This window comes from Gobius niger (assembly GCF_951799975.1).
Source record: "Gobius niger genome assembly, chromosome: 1".
NCBI lineage: Eukaryota > Metazoa > Chordata > Actinopteri > Gobiiformes > Gobiidae > Gobius > Gobius niger.
The window spans coordinates 65,451,523-65,470,379 of NC_136852.1; the positions used below are offsets into that span (position 1 = coordinate 65,451,523).

The window sequence follows — 18,857 nt, forward strand, 5'->3', positions numbered from 1 at the left end:
CTACAGAGATAAATTAAGAGCAAATAAACCATCTCATTAAGTGCACATGGAAAACTTAGGAGAACAATTAGATTTTAAAGTACATGCTTACAAAAAATAAACTGGAAATGAATTATAAGAGGAAAATGATCAGATATGGGAAATAACCTTTGTCAAATCACTTGTGCAATTATTCAGTGGCTTGTCAGCGCTGATGCATGATGTGGAGAATGGACGAGAAGGCACATTTGAGCATAGGACATGCTATGTATGTATTCATAAGGCTTTTTAACCATGCTATGGTCAATTACAAAAGTCCCCAGTCACATGAAATGTACGAACGTCTTTCAGATTTTAGTCCAGGAGCATATCTTTCAGTTGGATGTGAAAGCTTGTTCACATTCAAGCGAAAGGTTATTAGCATGGTAAACCCGTTAATATAAAGCACTGTTTTTGTTTTCATCTTTGAGAAAAGCCTCTTTTTACATTTCCCTTCTTCTGATAAAATTTCAGCGAAACAGAATAGAGGAAGAAGCCAGTAAAAACAAAATACAAAGCTCTTGTGATGAAAGGAAAGCTTGAAGGTCTGTGCTGGACAGTAATACTGACGTACTGCTACATCATACCATTTACTAGTCGCGCTTTGAACAATGTGATGTGGAGAACTCTGGCTGATCCTTTTACAGCTTGGAAAATATTTCTGTTGGCTCAAGTAGCAACCTTCATTTTGCTTTGATGGCTGTAGCCTCCACAAAGCCTGTTGGACAGAAAAGGATCTACAACTGCATTTGAGATCCACTTCATCTAACTGAGTCGACACAAAATTTAGAAGTTGACAATGAATTCAAAAGAAAATAATGTTAATGCTAAAAACAAAAATGAAGCACAGATTGCAGATAACAGAACTGGATTTTGGAGATGGATGAATTGTCTTCTCGACTAAATTTTGTGTCCATGTTGGGCTCCGTCTAGTAAAGTCAGACACTGCAGTAATTACTAAAGAATCAAGTTTAAGATAGAATAGTGTATGGAAGAACACAGCGTCACAGTGTGGACAGCTTCTCATCTACTGCCAGGCTACAATAAAATACTAAACATGGAACTCTTTTTTTTTTTCTAAATAAATAAAGGTTCCCATGAAGGTTCAAAGAAAATAAAATACAGCATAATTAAATTAATGTGGTAAAAACAGGTGACACTGGACAAGCAGCTCATAAAAATTCTCTCCCAGAAAATAATTTCTTGGACTTATTTCCTTCTTTTTTTCATTTTTTGTTGTTGCAAAACTTAAAGTATTTTTTCCCCTGTTCTTTGCACATGTCTGTAAAAATGTTAGTACCAATAAGTCCTCTTTTGAAATATATTCACAGCTGTTTTGCTTTGCTTGTGAATTCATGATAAACATGAAATCGGTGCATCATTGGACATAAAAAAGCTTCTATACAGATATGGGTTAAAAAGGATCAGAATTAACGATATAAAAAAAGACGACTGACTGCACTCGCTAATGCGATTCTTGGAGATTCGTCTTCTCTTCAATGGCCTGTTTAATGATTTCAGCCAACTTCAAGCGATCAACCTTCTCAGAAAATGCATGACCTGTGACAGAAGAAAACAGGCAGTTACTCACCTAAGCTTATTATTAAACACATAGCTGCTGTAAATAATAAACCAATGTGATCATTCATGAACTCCTGTTCTTTTGGTTTACTTCAACAATAATGTCTATACAAGGACATATTGTATAGCAGGGGTATTTTATTCTTTTTCAATGTTTCACTGCCACTGGTGTTGTTTCTCCTCTTTGTTCAGGGCTACACACCGAGCCCTGCTCAGACCTGGTTTAGTTCATTCTTTTAGAAAACAATCAGGAAGCAGGCCATTTGCGCTTTACGGTTAATGATCGCGTGTGCATATTCCTTTCAATAGCTCTTTCTCTTCCTGTTCATCTGGGCTCTAGACTACCGCACGAAACCACAAAGCCGCTAGACTGAGGGTCCAAAAGTTCGGATCCAAGGTTCAGGTCCAGACAGGATGGAGCATGGGTCCAGATTCGGACAGATTCTAATCGTAATGACAGGTCAGGGCTCTCTCTATAGTCAGCTGTAGGAATGACAGTGAAAACTAGCTTTAAATAAATCTAGGTTTAAAAATGTGGGACAGTTTTGAGTTTCATCTATGACGCAATATAATTCAGGAAGTAGAGATTGAAGCGCTTCAGCAGTAGAAGAAGAAACGACCACAGAGGTACTCAAAACTGCAATGAAGTGAAATACTCCTCCAGCAGTGACTTGGTAACTTATAAGAAACAAAAAAAAGGAGATTTTCCATATGAAGCTACAGCCCTAAACTATACTATATTTCACAGGACTAATATTCCCTCGTATAGTTAAAATAGAGTACAATAGCTTGCACTGACCGTCCCAGCTGAGCCCCTGCAGTCCATCTCTGAGTAGTTTACAGTCTCTGTTGAACCTCCAGGCCTCATACATCACCTCGTTCAGCTTTTCATCCTCGTTTTCTCCTGCATGGACACACAATTAGCCAACATTCTGAACAACAATCCCTTTGTAACAATGTATCTAACTAGGGCCATACAGCAACAAGCGGCTCAAGATGGTGCATGTTTGTAGCACTGAATACTCACCAGCCTGGGGAAGGATGCACTGTGCAATGACATCTCGCAGTTTTTCTAATGCTATGTTTGAGTCTTCGCCTCCATTTTCTGGGTCATGAATGAAGAAACCATCAGTGGGCTTGGGCCTGGATCAATCAAAAAAGAACATGTTTGTCAGCTGTCACCGAACACTTATCCTACACAAGAGAAGATTTATTTATTTATTTGGATGACACGATACCCGAGTAGTTTGCGTTTCCTGAGAATAGGGTTGTTGACGGAGTTTAGAGGCTTCAGGCTGATATTCAGGTCCTGTATCCTCATGTTAGCCAGCTGTTCTGCATGGGCTTGTTGGATGCCTGCTACTACAGCCTATGACCAGAAAATAAGGAACAGAAAGACAAAAATGTAGTTTAATTTTATTGGGAATGGGACAATGTGCAATAAGGAGGTAAAAATAACAGGTGCTGCGGTACATTGAACAATAGAGAATGGAAAACAAAAAGAGTTCAGCACGCACCTTGTCCATCATCATCTGGGCGGAGGGCAGAACGTTGTCCAAGGCCTCGGTGCAGTTGAGCCAGGGGTGGGCTAAGACCCCCTCTATTGTGAGCCTCTCCTCCGGCTTTACCTTCAGCAGTCTGTAAAAGCGAATCACTGATTAACAAACAATACCATACCACCATATTCATGATGTCCAATCTTGTCTCATCTCATCACATCTCATCTCATCAGAAAAGCAAATATATGTATTGGAAAAGCAGCTGTAAATGCCCACACCCTGGCTTTTTAATGCACAACACAAGATATGGCACACATCATAAACAAAATGAATGTTGTAAATGACAACAAGGTGGTAACAAGATAAAGGGTGGTACTTTATTGTGATTAAATATAATGTGACTGTTATATTTAATCACAGTAAACTATGACTTTATGCATGGCCTTTTTTTTCAATAATTGTATTAGCTGTATTGGTTTTACTCCTAACCAAGATTGAAATAAATATATTTTAAATAAACTGACATTTTGTTCTGTTCTGACTGGGACAGTCAGAACAGAACAAAATGTAGGTTATGTGTGTTTGTATGGGGGGCCCTGCCCACTGAGCCCCCTCCTCTGATTCGCCCCTGGCCCGTGCGCTCAGTGCCTGCAGCTCGGTCCTGACTGGACTGCGCAGAGAACGCACTCTAGGCTGCACAAAGTTCTTAGACTTTAATCAGGAGCCTCTGGACGTCTGAGGTTCTTTTTTAAGTTGTATTTGTTACAGTTACTGTCACATGTGAAAGAAAAGTCAATGACTTTGCGTATTTCCGCGATACGCGATGTCGCGCTTCGCATTATATTTCCATTTCCTAATTTTGATCTTTTTCTGTGAATATGAGGCCAAATTTCATCAAATAAAGAGTAGGCTGATCAGAAATCTGAAAAGCACAGAAGCTGATCCCAGTGCCACGATCTGCCTGCCTGTTGTTTAACCTACATCCTGCTTTGAGTGAGGCTGCACGGGCACCTTTACACGCCGCTCGAAAACGAGGGTGATACGGGCTCTCATTCATGTGTGTAGAGATGGAAACGGGGTCTGTAGGACGGATGGTTGGGTTTTTGGTCAAGATTCTTAAAGACTGTTTTACAGTTTATGGGAAATATGTACCAATACTCTTGTAAAGAGCAGCATTGTATTATCCAGTCATGCAAAGAGCCGCACTCTGATTGGCCGAGAGCCGCATGCGGCTCGAGAGCCGCGTGTTCGCCACCCCTGTACTACATAAATAAACTACATAATAAACTGAGAAAAAATATAATAAACATGGCTAACCAATAGTTACCATAAAAACAATAAAAATAATAATAATAATAATAATAATAATTGAAAGAAGTGAATAGTAACAAGATGGAGACTGGTCATGTCAGATATGATTGGTATTTGCTAACATCAGGTGTAAACTTACTAAATACCAAATTACCACCTACATATCGACTTTTGATATTGTTATAATTTCTACTTATTGCGGTATAGTAGTATGCATTCTGTGTTAATGTTATCCTTCACGGCATAATACCTTATGGAAGAACTTCTTAATACAGATGTAGATGCTGCTTGTACAATTATACATGTATAACTCAAATAATGTTCAGTAATCTTTTCTAGCTTGGGACAATGTACGTTTGATGTGGAATGTACCGATAAGCTCTGACCACGTCAAACGCTGCAAACTGTAACATCTATTTTACTGATTGTACGGTTGAAAATGTAACTCATAAACAGGTACATGCTCGTGGTTGTATGTGCCTGGGTATGAAAATGATATACTTGAATTTTGCATATCTTATGACAACCTTATCAATGTAATTTAAATTGTTTGATACAGTTGTTATTTTGAGTTTCCAATGGGAATACAAATGTGAAATGCACGAGTACTGAGAGTATTGCATATAGGGGTAGGCGCACATAAGCTTCCTTGCTTCAGCCTACTCCTTTTGAGGTTCCATTCCTGTGCAATGATATGACTTACCACACTGACTAAACTGTAACTAACACGAATGTGAACAGCTCAAATAAACTAAACTAAATCACTCACTTCCGAACGATGTCCTTGGCCATCTCAGAGATCTGGCTCCATTCATCTTCGGGGAAGTCAAAGCTGCCCGTCATGATCTTCTTCCTCATGTCCTTTGGGATGGTTCGACTGTGGTGCCTCGAGTAGAACGGGGGATATCCACACAGCATGACATAGATGATCACACCCAGAGACCACAAGTCACAGCTCTAAAGGCATGTCAAGTGGCATGTATTTAGCACCATTTCTGAGATATTCAGCCCTTGCACCCTTGCACCTACCTTGTTGTAAGTGTAGGGAGTGGGTGAGGTAGGTATTATTCCAGATTTTTCCTTCTGGTGTCTTCTTTGTGCCTCAAGTACCTGAAATGGGAGGCCAAAAGAGGGAGGAAGGAAATCTTTAAAATGTAGTTGAGTGTTTTCAAAGAAGGTGATTGGATCCTGATTACCTGAGGTGCTACATAATACGGAGTGAACTGGGGAGTCATTAGGTCTCCTTGGTCAATCTTGGCAAAACCAAAGTCACACAACTTCACGGGGGCGTCCTGTTAATAGAAGAGTGAAGAGAGTGAGCAGCATATACAATACCGATGTGCAGTTCAATTTTCAGCTGTCACTAACCAGAGAGTTATCTTTAAAAAGCAGGTTCTCTGGCTTCAGGTCCCGATGTGCCATATTTAACGAGTGACAGTGTTCCAAGGCTTGACTGATCTGTAAAATGAAGAAACGTCACACAGATTTACATTAGGCAAGTTGCTATATTTATTTCCAACACTAGCACAACTCCCTCACCTGCTTGGTGACCTGACTGGCCATCTTTTCAGTGAAATGTCGGTGCTGACTGATTCTGTGGAACAGCTCACCCCCCTCCATCATCTCCATGACGATGAGGAGTCGAGCTCTGTGACAATGGCGCGTGATGAAAAACAGAATATAAAAGAAAGACTTAGCCTAATGCTGCGAAACTGCAACCTCTACCTGGGACTGGACTCATGGGGGAACTGCACACTGTTGGCGTACACTTCCAAAATCTGCACGATGTTCGGGTGATCGGCGCACATCATATGGAGGCGAACCTGCGAAATTAATGTTTAATTCAATAAAACATCACTTTTCAATTCAATACCAATGATCTTAACACACTACAAGACGGAATTGACACTAAAATAATTTATACATAGAGAGTGGGTCTTAATTTTAATTTCTCATAAATACTCTGTCTACTAGTGATGACATGTGCTTTGTTTCCTTACAATTGTTGGTATATTATTATTACCACTGTTGGTATTTACTGTCTTTCCCATTGGTGGTCTTATTCAATCGAACTATTGTTGGTATAAAATGCTACAATGTAATAATAGTCTTGTACTGCCCTCACTATATGTGCTGTATATAACTAGACAGTCAGCTAAACTCCTTCTTGACATCAGGACTCTGAAGACCAATATGTGATGTCCACAGGTTTATTGATGTGGCAAGAAAAGGTAAAACTGTAACAAAAAACATAAAATACAATGAGCTGCTTGCTCACCCCACACAATGTCTCTGTCACAAGTTTTTATCTATTTATAATCATCAAAATCAATCTTAATCAAATAATAATAATAATGTACATAAAAAGTTATGAAATAAAACAATCTATACACACCCACGATGCTTCCAAGGACATCTGATGTTGCAGATTACACTGGATGATTACACGAAAACAGCTCAGGGCCATGCTTCAATCTACTTCCTGATTTTGAGTCAGGTGACCTCCTCTGCCTAACATTTTCTTAAAGGGGCCACAACTGAAAATACTTGATTCAAAAATAATACAGTCAACAGTGCCCTCATGTGGACAAAACTAAAACAGAACACTCCCCGTCTGGCGTGATTTAACGCCACTACACACATTTACCTAACTGTCTGGGGGAAGAATAACTACTATCTCCGTAATAGGTCTGAGGAAAAGAGCAGTCCCTCCAGGTTTGGCAATCTTCACTTGAACCTGGCGTACATTGCCGTCGTTACTCGGGAAGGTCTGAGTGACTACACCAAGAGGCCACTCATTTCTCTGTACATTACAATCCTTCAGAAGAACAACTGTGCCGATCTCAATATTTGGATGAGTGGTCTGCCATTTCCTACGTGTTTGTAGTGTCGGAAGATATTGCTTTCTCCATCGATCCCAAAAGGTGTTGGAAAGGTGCTGAACTTGACGCCACTGGCGCTTGAATAAGTCTGCATCAACAAACTCACCTGTAGGAGCAGGTAGATAGTTCACTTTTTGCGTGAGAAGAGCTGCTGGCGTGAGTATGAACGAATTGTCAGGATCGGGCGTGACGGGAACAAGAGGCCTGGCATTGATTATTGCTGCGACCTCTGCCATAAAGGTGGTCAGTACTTCATGAGTAAGTTTGTCTTTTAGCTGAGCGAACATTGAATCCAGAATCCGTCTTGCTAGACCAATCATGCGCTCCCATGTTCCTCCAAAATGAGAGGCGTGTGGTGGATTGAATGTCCAGCTGCATCCTTGGTTTGTCAGATAGGTCTTTACCGTCGCATCATCAATGTTAGAGGGCACTTTTAACTCCTTACACGCTCCGACAAAGTTAGTACCGCGGTCTGAACGGATGTGTTTGACAGGACCACGCACAGCCATGAACCGCCTTAGTGCGTTGATAAAGGAGGACGTGTCAAGGGACTCGATGATTTCGATATGAACCGCTCTTATGCTCATACACGTGAAGATTACGGCCCATCTTTTACTTTGAGCAAGACCTCCTCTAGTCCTACGGGAGGACACAATCCACGGACCAAACACGTCAAGTCCAACATTTGTAAAGGGAGGTTCCATAGAGAGACGATCTGCAGGAAGAGTAGCCATTTTTTGGACACTGGCTGGAGCTCTGAGACGCCTACAAGTAGTGCATTGGTGAATAACGCTGCTCACCTTCCTCTTCCCACCAACTATCCAAAATCCAGCTGTGCGTATCGCTCCTTCGGTAAAGAGACGACCTTGATGGTGGACTTGTTCATGGTACTCTATAATTAGTAGTACGGCAACATGATGTTTTCCAGGGATAATCAAGGGATTCTTTTCGCTTTGCTCAAGGCTTGAATGATGTAGACGGCCTCCGACTCTCAACAGGCCGTGTGTGTCAATAAAGGGATCCAAACGTTTGAGAGGACTATGTTCTGGGACCCTCTCGTCATCTTGGATGCATTTGATTTCCTGTCCATATACTTCCTTTTGCACTGCTTGGATGATGATGACTGAAGCTTGACTTTTTTCGTCAACAGTGGTCCCAGTTTCGCAGAAATGCCATCCCTTACAGGAGCTGTTACTAGGGAGGGTTGATCTGAAACAGCGACATATATGAATGAGACGAGCAATGGCACGAGTTAAATACCTCCAGGAGGAAAATCTTTGAAATCTGTGGGAACCAAACTCTTTGATAGATGTTGTAGTGCTGAAAGTAGACACTAAAGGCCTAACATCAGGATCTGAGCTGGGATCAACAAGTTCATGAATGTCTTTTGCGATTTGTTGCTCTGAAGACAATAGGAACTTGGGGCCGGTCAGCCAGTTGCTTTGTTTCAATTGGCCTGCAGGAACAGACCGGGTTGCATGGTCTGCAGGATTCAGATCTGTTGGCACGTAGAACCACTGGCTTGGATGGGAAGATTTGCGGATGCGATGTACTCGGTTACTGACGTAAACGTAAAAGCGCCTGCTTTCATTTGAAATGTAACCTAGAACCACTTTACTGTCAGAGTAAAATGTTATGGCATCCAGTGTAAAGTCCAGTTCGGTTGAAACCAAGTCTGCCAACTCAACAGCAAGCACCGCTGCACAGAGTTCCAACCTTGGCACGGTATGCTCAGGACGAGGGGCCAATTTAGCCTTTCCCATTACAAACCCCAAGTAGTTGTTACCAGTTGCATCCGTGAGTTTCAAGTATGAAACGGCAGCAATGGCTTTTGTTGACGCGTCACAGAAGACGCACAGCTGTTTTCTGGACGCCGTAGTAGGAGACATCGGAGTATATTGTCTGGGAATGGATAGATTGGACAGTTCAGTTAATGAGGTTCTCCAGGATGCCCAGACTTCTTCCATCTCCTCAGGTAGTGGTGCATCCCAGTCACTGTTTTCGACGGTTAATTCTCTCAATATAGCCTTGCCTTGGATGGTGACTGGAGCAACAAACCCGAGAGGGTCATAAAGGCTGTTGATGGTAGACAAGACTCCTCGTCGAGTGAAGGGTTTTACCTCTTCCGAAACACTGAACAGAAAGGAGTCCGTTTGGAGGTTCCAGTTGAGACCAAGACTACGCTGTAATGGTACCACATCAGCATCAAGGTCCAGATCTTTCAGATCACTTGCATGGTCTTCGGATGGAAAGGCCTCCATCACTCTTTTGTTGTTTGCCGCAATCTTGTGCAGCCTCAGGTTCGACTTGGATAGAGTGTGTTGGGTCCTCTTAAGCAAGTCAACTGCTGCTTCGACAGTTGCCAGGGACTTAAGTCCGTCATCGACATAGAAGTCGCGAGCCACAAAATCTTTGACATCAGGGTCTGCTTGGATCTCATTGCTCTGCACGGACTGGTGTAAGCCATAAATAGCCACAGCAGGTGACGGGCTGTTACCAAAGACGTGGACGCACATTCGACACTCCACAACACCTTCTGAGGGATCGTTATCCTGAAACCACAAAAAGCGTAGAAAGTTTCTGTCCTCTTCTCTGACAAAGAAACAATAGAACATCTGCTCTATATCAGCACTAAATGCAACTGCTTCTTTGCGGAAACGCATGAGCACACCAAGCAAGGTGTTGTTGAGGTCTGGCCCGGACAATAGGACTTCATTAAGCGATACTCCCTCATATTGAGCGCTTGAATCGAAAACCACTCTGATCTTCTTTGGTTTCCTAGGATGGTAAACACCTAAAGTCGGCAAATACCACCGTTCTTCTTGCTCACTGAGAGGAGGGGCTGACTCTGCATGACCATTCTTAAACATCTGATCCATGAACTTCAGAAAATGGTCCTTCATCTCAGGATTTCTTGCAAAACTGCGCTTAAGAGACATAAGACGCTTCAATGCCTGAGGGCGGTTATTAGGGAGACGTTGACGTGGGCACTTGAACGGCAGAGGTGCCACCCAACTGTTGTTTGAATCCTTTTTCATCTCTTGTTCCATTATTTTCATGAATTGTGCATCCTGAATCGAAGGGGCCACCTGGTTGTCATCTTTGGTCCGCATGAACACAGTGCACCCGAGATGATCAGGATCACAAGAGCTTTCTTTCTGTGAGCCACCGATGACATGAATGTCACTGTATTTTTCCTTGACCTGAAAAACGTTAGGGCATGGTTGAAAGAGAGTTGGTCGAGCTTGTACCATAGTATTTGTGTAAAAGGAACTGACGGTGAGTGGTTTATGGACATTCCCAAGGCACACATTGCCTACAATGACCCACCCGAGATCTAACTTCTGTGCATACGGCAGGTGGTTTGGACCATTGACATGTTTACGGACTTTATGCACTCTGATAATGTCCCGACCTAAGAGGAGCATGATTTCAGCATCAGGGTCAATATCAGGGATTTGGTGTGCCAATGACTTGAGGTGTGGATGATGAAGAGCTGCGTCTCGAGTTGGGATCTCCTCCCTGTTGTTAGGTATGTCATTACATTCTATGAGACTAGGCAATGGGATACTGACAGATCCATCCAGAGATTCCACATTGTATCCATTGGCTCTCCTGCCTGACAACTCCTTCACTCCCGCACATGTTTTTAATGTGTAAGGAGCATTTGAACTTTGGTCACCGAACAGATCAAAGAAACGTGAACGGACAAGCGACCGGTTGCTCTGTTCATCTAGGATGGCATACATCTTCACTGCCTTGTGTCTTTGTCCAGTAGGGTGCACTTTAACAAGACATATTTTAGAGCAAGATCTGTCTGACTGGTTTTCTCCACATACGTCTGTGCATTCGTTGGTTACTTGTGGCTGAGGCTCATTTGTATTTTGCTCCCCGCCGTCCTCTGGAAGGGCGTCCGATTGAGGCACATCCGTTTTTACAGTCCATGGTGGCGGTCCAGGATGCATGGACGTGTGGTGTCTCTCACTTTTACATTCAGTACATTGAACTTTTGTCTTACAGTCCTTTGCCATGTGTGATGACGAAGAACAGCATTTGAAGCAAACATGGTTCTCCTTTAGGAACAGTTTGCGATCCTCAATGGACTTGTCTCGGAATACACGACACTTGTGCAGTGGATGCGGTTTCTTGTGGATAGGGCATAGCTTATCACAGTCATCATTTTTTGTTGGAGGCCGGCCAGTGTCAGTGGCTCCCTTTAGAGACACATTAGTTTTGTGCACGGCAACTTCCTTCTGTTTGTTTACCCAAAAGGTTTTCGGTGCTTTAGTAGTTGTGTCAGAGTGGGATATGAAGTTGAAGCTTGGATCACTACCAATGCTAGCCTCCTGTCTGATAAAATCCACAAAACAGGAAAATGGAGGATACGACACTTTCTTTTGACGCTTATAGGCTGCACCCACCGATGCCCACTTTTCCTGTAAACGAAAGGGGAGTTTTTGAACTATTGGATTAACTCCTCTTGCCGTGTCAAGGTAGGAAAGACCAGGTAAGTCGCCTTCATCCTTAGCCGACTGTAGCTCCATCAACAGATCACTTAATTTTGTGAGTTTGGGGTAATCTTTGTTTGTCATCCTTGGAAAAGTGTCAAGCCTTCTAAACAAAGCATCCTCTATGACCTCTGCTGAACCATAGGTCTGCTCAAGTCTACTCCATATCATTTCCAAGCCTGTGCCCGGGTTATTTATGTGTATTGCTCTTAATCGCTCGACATGTTCTGCGGAGTCTTTGCCTAACCACTTAAGCAAAAGATCCATCTCTTCGCAGGGTGAGAGGTTCAAACCTTCAGTGGCAGTGAGGAATGAACGCTTCCAGGCTCTGTAGTTCTCAGGTTTGTCATTGAATTGAAGCAATCCCGTAGCTACAATCTCACGACGAGCAAGGTATCTCACAAAGTCATTCACGTTTTGGCTATCACCACTGCGGTCCACTGATTTAGAATAGTATGGACTTAGGTGTGGCATTTGGTGATGTACAGGTGCGGCATTTTCATTTCCAAACCTGACCTCATTTGGCTTGAGCAGAAATGTATCGATATATGTGCGAGGTTGCTGTGAGGCAAGAGGACGAGCTGGTGGGTCAGTTTTGGTTGAAAGTGGAGCGAATGGTTTGGCGTCATGGTTTAAAGCTGTATTTGCAATGTTAACGTTGTGCTCTTCCTCAGCTTGCTCTGGTGTGACATCCAATTGTTTCAGTCCATCCTCCATAACTTTAGCTTGATCATCCACATATTGTTTTGTACGCTCTACTGCTTCTAAAGAAGGTACTGATTTTAACTTTGCACTGAAGCTACGTCTTTCATCTTCTTCTCCACAAGCTGCTTCAAGAACTTGTGCTTCGGCAATAGCTGCAGCTGTCTCCATTTGACAGTGGAGTATTTCCATGGAAGCTTCTAACTTAGCTTTTTCTAACTTTAGATCCATTCCTTTCTCAGTGTATGCAAGGCGTGCTTTTGCCGCTTCTGCTTTTGCTCTGGCCTTTGCCGCAGCAGATCCTCTTGACATACCTGACCGCGTGGAAGTGTGGGTCCGTGTTGCGTGCGATGCTGATTTCTCTTCCATGGTAGAATTTGATGATTAGTCTCATTACTCAGATGGCTGTCCACTTGCTGCGTGGAATGGCGTTGTTTCCGTTTCCCAGCTTGAACTGCGTTATCTTGTCCGCCAGGAAGCCGTGGTTTTACTGTACTGCCCTCACTATATGTGCTGTATATAACTAGACAGTCAGCTAAACTCCTTCTTGACATCAGGACTCTGAAGACCAATATGTGATGTCCACAGGTTTATTGATGTGGCAAGAAAAGGTAAAACTGTAACAAAAAACATAAAATACAATGAGCTGCTTGCTCACCCCACACAATGTCTCTGTCACAAGTTTTTATCTATTTATAATCATCAAAATCAATCTTAATCAAATAATAATAATAATGTACATAAAAAGTTATGAAATAAAACAATCTATACACACCCACGATGCTTCCAAGGACATCTGATGTTGCAGATTACACTGGATGATTACACGAAAACAGCTCAGGGCCATGCTTCAATCTACTTCCTGATTTTGAGTCAGGTGACCTCCTCTGCCTAACATTTTCTTAAAGGGGCCACAACTGAAAATACTTGATTCAAAAATAATACAGTCAACAGTGCCCTCATGTGGACAAAACTAAAACAGAACAAGTCTGTAACCTATGGTAAGGTGGTCTTGACTTAACGCTTTATTCAGCTACTGATTTATTTAATTCTGCTGTAATGATGATTGCTAAGTCAGTTTTGAGTCCATAGTTTGCAAGAAAATGGAAGATGCAACAGTGAAGCTCATTGTGTGAATATTCATGAGAAATAGGGATGGGATTAAATAAGTTTTCTTCTTCCCACTCCATTTCAGGCAAAATTGGAGCTTGTTTTCTTTATGTTGAAATTAATGTTGACATGTCAGAAACTATGTGATGTCCTTGTGCTCCACTGTCGAATGCTTTTGCCTGAAATTAATGAATAAAAAAATGCAATTGATACAAATGCCTGTAACTCGCCAGAACCTAATATTGTATGACGCCGTTTAGAATTTCATGTTGTTGTTTTTTTAAGTAGTATCAGTGCTTTTCAGACGGGTTTACACCAATTATAAATAATATCTAGCTGTCCAATAAAAACACCATCAAAACTAAAACCTCTCCGTGATGAGACATGCAAGTTCGGGATGATGATACTGAATTACTTTTGCCAAATGGTTTGCTTTAAATAGATAGATAGATAGATATACTTTACTTATCCCGAAGGAAATTGTATGAGTTACAAGTGTTATTAGTGTGAATGTCACGTACTCCCAGCTCCTATAGCTGTCACAAGTTCCAGAGCTAAAGTAAGTTATTAAGGTCATTTGAAAAATCTCTTCCAACACCACCACCACCACACCAAGCTTCTGTCATTGCACAAGTCAAACATAAAGCTACATTTACTATAGTTCATCTTTGAAGAAAGTTTTCTCAATGAAGAAATACATACAGAAAATAACAAGGACATCTGATCCAGACAAGCAGAAAACCCACACAAGCTGTCTTTCTCTACTATCATAGTGGCCTGTGGACTGAATGTTAAGATTGCTGTGCTTGTTTTTGTTTGTTTGGAGTCATGGCTTAAATTGAGGTATGTTACAAGTTGTTCTCGAAAAACATACCCTGACATTGAGTTGTATTTCAAGGCACTAACGCATCTTTGAGTAATCTTTGGATTTTCCACAGTGGCTATCCTTAGCAGAGCCTCCAGGAAATGCTTTCCTCGGCTCTACATCTCTTGCTAAGCTCCTTTCATCACGGAGTAAAAACAGCTTCACTACAGCTACATCTGCTCTATTTTTTTCCTCCTATTTTCTCTTTATTGAAACAGCCAAGCAGCCAGGGGGGGGCAAGATGAGGGAGTGGGAGGGGCTTTGAGTTAGTTCACTTGGATAACCAGGAATTGAAACTACCGGATTTTGCTTCAGCCGTTTTAGATCAATATACCTGCAAAAAGCGTCATACCCCTTCTTTAACAACAATGATCAGGCCAGTGCCCGTTTGATTGACGAACAGGATCCGTCTCAAAGCAGCTGAACCCATACAAACCCTTTAGTCCTGCCATTAGAGAAGCTGTGGAGTCTCAATCTGGGGCCGTATCCAGCTGACTAAATGACAGCTTCATCCATCAGGCTGTCAGGAACTCTTTCCCTGAACTCTCTCCCTCTCTTTGCAGTCTACTACGGTGAACACTTCCTTTTTTTTGCACAAAGGCATTGAGAGTAACGTAATTTTGGTTCTCTATGTGCTTTACTGTAGCTGTATGCACGCTGTTGACTGCCAGCAGGGAGAAGGATGAGAGTAAAATGAAAGATTGCTAAAAAGCTGACAGAGGGAGCATTTATAAGGAACACAAACAGGCAGACAGGACGTAGCACATTCACATGGCCAAAGACAACAGGCATTAATCAGCGGAGGGCAGCGTTTTCTCTAACCTCATTCCTCGCCTTGGGACGATCAATGAGGATCTTCAGCGCCAGGCGTTCCTGAGAGGATTTTTTCACGCATACTCTAAAAAGGGGAAAAAAGACGTGGCAGCATGAGCCACTCTGTCACAGAAGCTACAAGCATTCAATAGAAAGTCTAATGTGGCTGGGCTCGTTTAAAACACAATGCTTTATGTGAACTCCATTTGCAAAGTGCCAAAGCTTAAGAGGGACAGTTGATCATCAAACTATAATCAAACAGCAAAGCAATCCATAAACCATGGAACTATACTCTGATGCCAAGTTAAACAGGAGTCGCAACTTAAAAGAATATCAGTTGCATGCTTTGTATTGTATTGGATGTGGTATTAATTTTAAGGACAGACAATTTATATTATTGTCTTCACAGGAAAATTTGTACAGTGCATTTAACCCATCCTTCAATGTTACTGGGCAAACTGTCAAACAGGACCAACTTACTGTAAGGCAAGAGAACTAACCACTCAGCCACCGTGCTTTAAAGGTACATATAAGGATGATGCCTTCCCGAGCCGCATTCTAAAGTCACTCCACTCTGCAAACTGCTCCCACTACAAGAGCATTACTGAGAGAAACACTGTGCTTGGACCAAAGTTCACTTACTGGAAATTCAGTGCGACATAATGAATCACAGTGCAAGGGAATTGACTCACGGGCTGCCAGTGCCTTGAGCCAGAGTGGGGTGAGAGAGAGGTGACTAACATCATCACTGTAAGACTATTTTGAAATCAGGTTGCAATTCAATTTTAGAAATAGGGAGGAACGATTATAATAGCAGGGGCTGAGTAAGAGCTATCTGAATGAAAAAGAATGACTCAGGAGGTCAAGTTGTGCAAACAAGACACTAAAGCTAATTTGAAATCAATGACATGAACTGCAGCTGTACATGTTAAGAGGTACTGTGGGAAAATGGACGATCGTTGTTGAATAGAGGAATACAAATACTTTAAAAAGTGCTTAGATTTAGAACTTGCGGTCAATTAAGGCACCAGCCCCGTGTGAAATGTGTCCAGTAAAGAAAAATGCACAGCCTGTGGTCATAAGGAACACTCTTGTATTGGAAATAGTTGCCTAATTGAGTGTGTACAAGCAGTCCTTCAATGTATAAAATGAACTTCTCTGAGAGGCAGCGAAGGCAAAGGTTTTGATCTGGATCAAAGCCCAGGATGCAGCAGTCGCATCATGCCAGTAACCCAACAACCACTGAATGCCAAAACCAAAGCCAGTCTAAAAAAACTAAGTTCTAATATTAATGTCACAATTTTGGCAGTAGCATAGCAAAAGCTTTTAAAAAGTAGTCATCTGTTTTGGGTTGTTTTGTCTCATTCAAGAAGCTTCCTCAGTACTAAGCAAAAATGAATTGTGAAGACATTCAGGGAAAAGATATAAAGACATCTGTTCTGACAAAGAATCCCACTTACTTGAATGTAGTTGAATGTAATAAAATTGTTAGATGTTTAGGCTTGTAAATATTATTAGGTCTGCCTCACTACTGAGTTGCATGTGCACACTCCCATGATGAGCCTAACCTTTCCAGCACAGTTTAAGTACCAAATGTTTGATGCCAGTCTCACCTGACAGGACCACTGATGCCAGCTCCTAGTTTCTGTGTCCAGTTAATGTTATACTCCTCAAGTATTGATGTCTCCTGTCAAAGAAAAATGAATGTCAGGTTTAGTTAGGAGCTGTGCCATCAGGCAACAAAAAGAGAGACATGAAAGCTTGTCTAATAATAAGTCACAACTTGACCACAAGAGTACTACGCACCAGATTACCATCTTTCTACTTTTATGTAACACACAAACCTGGAATAAGAACTTATTCTGGTTGAAGATTGCATTTAAAATGCCTTTTTTTTTAGCCTTTCGAGTAAATTGAACAGTCAATCACACATATACATACCAAATAATATGCAATGTACCTTTCTTAGTTAGAATACCAAAACACATTAGGGTAGTTAAAAACATGAACACACAAAGTCAAGAAACAAATGGGATACATTAATATAAGATAAATGGGATTACATTGATATTCCCAATTTTTTTTTTTTTACCTTGATAAACGTGTCTGCGTTGTTATCGTCCGACATTGTCCGCCTCAGTTTTGGACAGATGACGGTTTGTGTCTTAGGCAGTTGCCACTGAAAACAAGGCTTTGCCTGATCTTAGAGTTTAGCTGTTGTTAACCTAAACATCTATGACTAAATGCCACAAATAGGCCAAACCAAAGACTCCCAGCCGGTACACTTTCTAGTCCAACCTGGCTCACAACCTCGCAGTCCAACTCGGTCTTCAGATTGTCTTGAATTGACTGTGGTGACCATGTAGTTTCAGGCTCCAATCTTGAACACAAGATGACCATGTAGTTTCAGGCTCCAATCTTGAACACAAGAAAGGACAAAGTGTGGACTAGGCTACAATACGGGTTTCGGGAGGCGCAGAGATGGGATACGCAAGAAGTATTTTAACCAGGGCAAGTAGTGCAGTTGAGAACACATTAGGCGTACATATTCTCTTTACCTATCTCATTAGCAGGACAGGACTGCCGATGTCACTTCATGTCTTCACTTTAGTCAAGGCTGACGATTAGACGTGAAGGCAACTCTGATTCAAAGATTCTCTCATAGTTAAGGCAGTATTGGAACAAGAACATACACGACTGACCAGCGATTGACACGCAGGTCGGCTACAAGGGGTACACTGTGCTCCCGTAAGTAGAAACGCTTGGCAGCCTTTTTTTATGTCAAAGCAACTTGGCTAACGCCATTGGGCTAACGCGGTTAGCAACTTTGTCTTCTTCACGTCTTTAACAAAACAAAAACATCTACACACAGTCGAAAACAACGTAGCGTGTTGTTCCCAGTTAGCGCCTGTATCTATGACAACAAGAGATAAGTAGATTTTTTTCAAATGTTATCAGACCACGCAGAAACAGACTTCACGGCTCGGTGCTACATTGCTAATCCCACAGCTGGCTGCTCAGACTTGACATTACGCTATAGTCGACCAAAGTAAACGCCTGATTGAAATTGGTTCACAAATTTTGTATTTTATATTTCACAATGTAACATAACACGATGCGACTAGAATACAAAACCCAGAACGACCAATCAACCACAAATGCATTACTTGCAATTTCTCACAAAAAAACATTGAAGTATAAAACATTATGTCATGTGTTTGGGTCCATCTAAGGACCTTAATCATGCTGCAGTACAAAACATGGTTAAACATGCTGACATTAAAAACATATCAATACCGCGTTTGTTCACATTACAGTTACTTCATCAAACTTTTGAATGAGAAAAAAATAGAGGAAAAAAGTTTCACAATGTTTTAAAGATTTAACTGGGAATACTGTGTTTTTTTTTATTTTATTTTGTAGAATGATTCAATATTGTTGCTGTTGTTGTTGTGCGTTTTCTATTAAAATTGGCTGCATGTTTTATTAGAGAGCTTATGTTAATAGGCTTTAGCAATATTTTTCCCCCACAATCAAACGTGTGTAATATATAAATACACTGAATACA

General features: G+C 41.6%; 1 protein-coding gene across 2 annotated transcripts; it reads right to left on the reverse strand.

The window, feature by feature from the left end:
* Window positions 1-97: 97 nt before the first annotated feature.
* mapkapk5 (MAPK activated protein kinase 5) lies at window positions 98-18,328 on the reverse strand. Of its 2 annotated transcripts, none has more exons than XM_079580654.1 (15): window positions 17,848-18,328; window positions 17,382-17,707; window positions 16,903-16,976; window positions 15,299-15,374; window positions 6,135-6,232; window positions 5,949-6,057; window positions 5,778-5,867; window positions 5,606-5,701; window positions 5,439-5,519; window positions 5,179-5,366; window positions 3,117-3,237; window positions 2,838-2,968; window positions 2,627-2,742; window positions 2,399-2,503; window positions 98-1,578 (listed from the first exon to the last, which is right to left on the reverse strand). In XM_079580654.1, exons 2-15 carry the CDS (start codon window positions 17,415-17,417, stop codon window positions 1,484-1,486), a joined length of 1,416 nt encoding a protein of 471 aa, XP_079436780.1. In that variant the 5' UTR covers window positions 17,418-17,707; window positions 17,848-18,328; the 3' UTR covers window positions 98-1,483. The 2 variants fall into 2 exon arrangements, with proteins under 2 accessions (XP_079436780.1, XP_079436781.1); XM_079580655.1 differs by having other exon boundaries at window positions 17,382-17,736.
* Window positions 18,329-18,857: the final 529 nt, after the last annotated feature.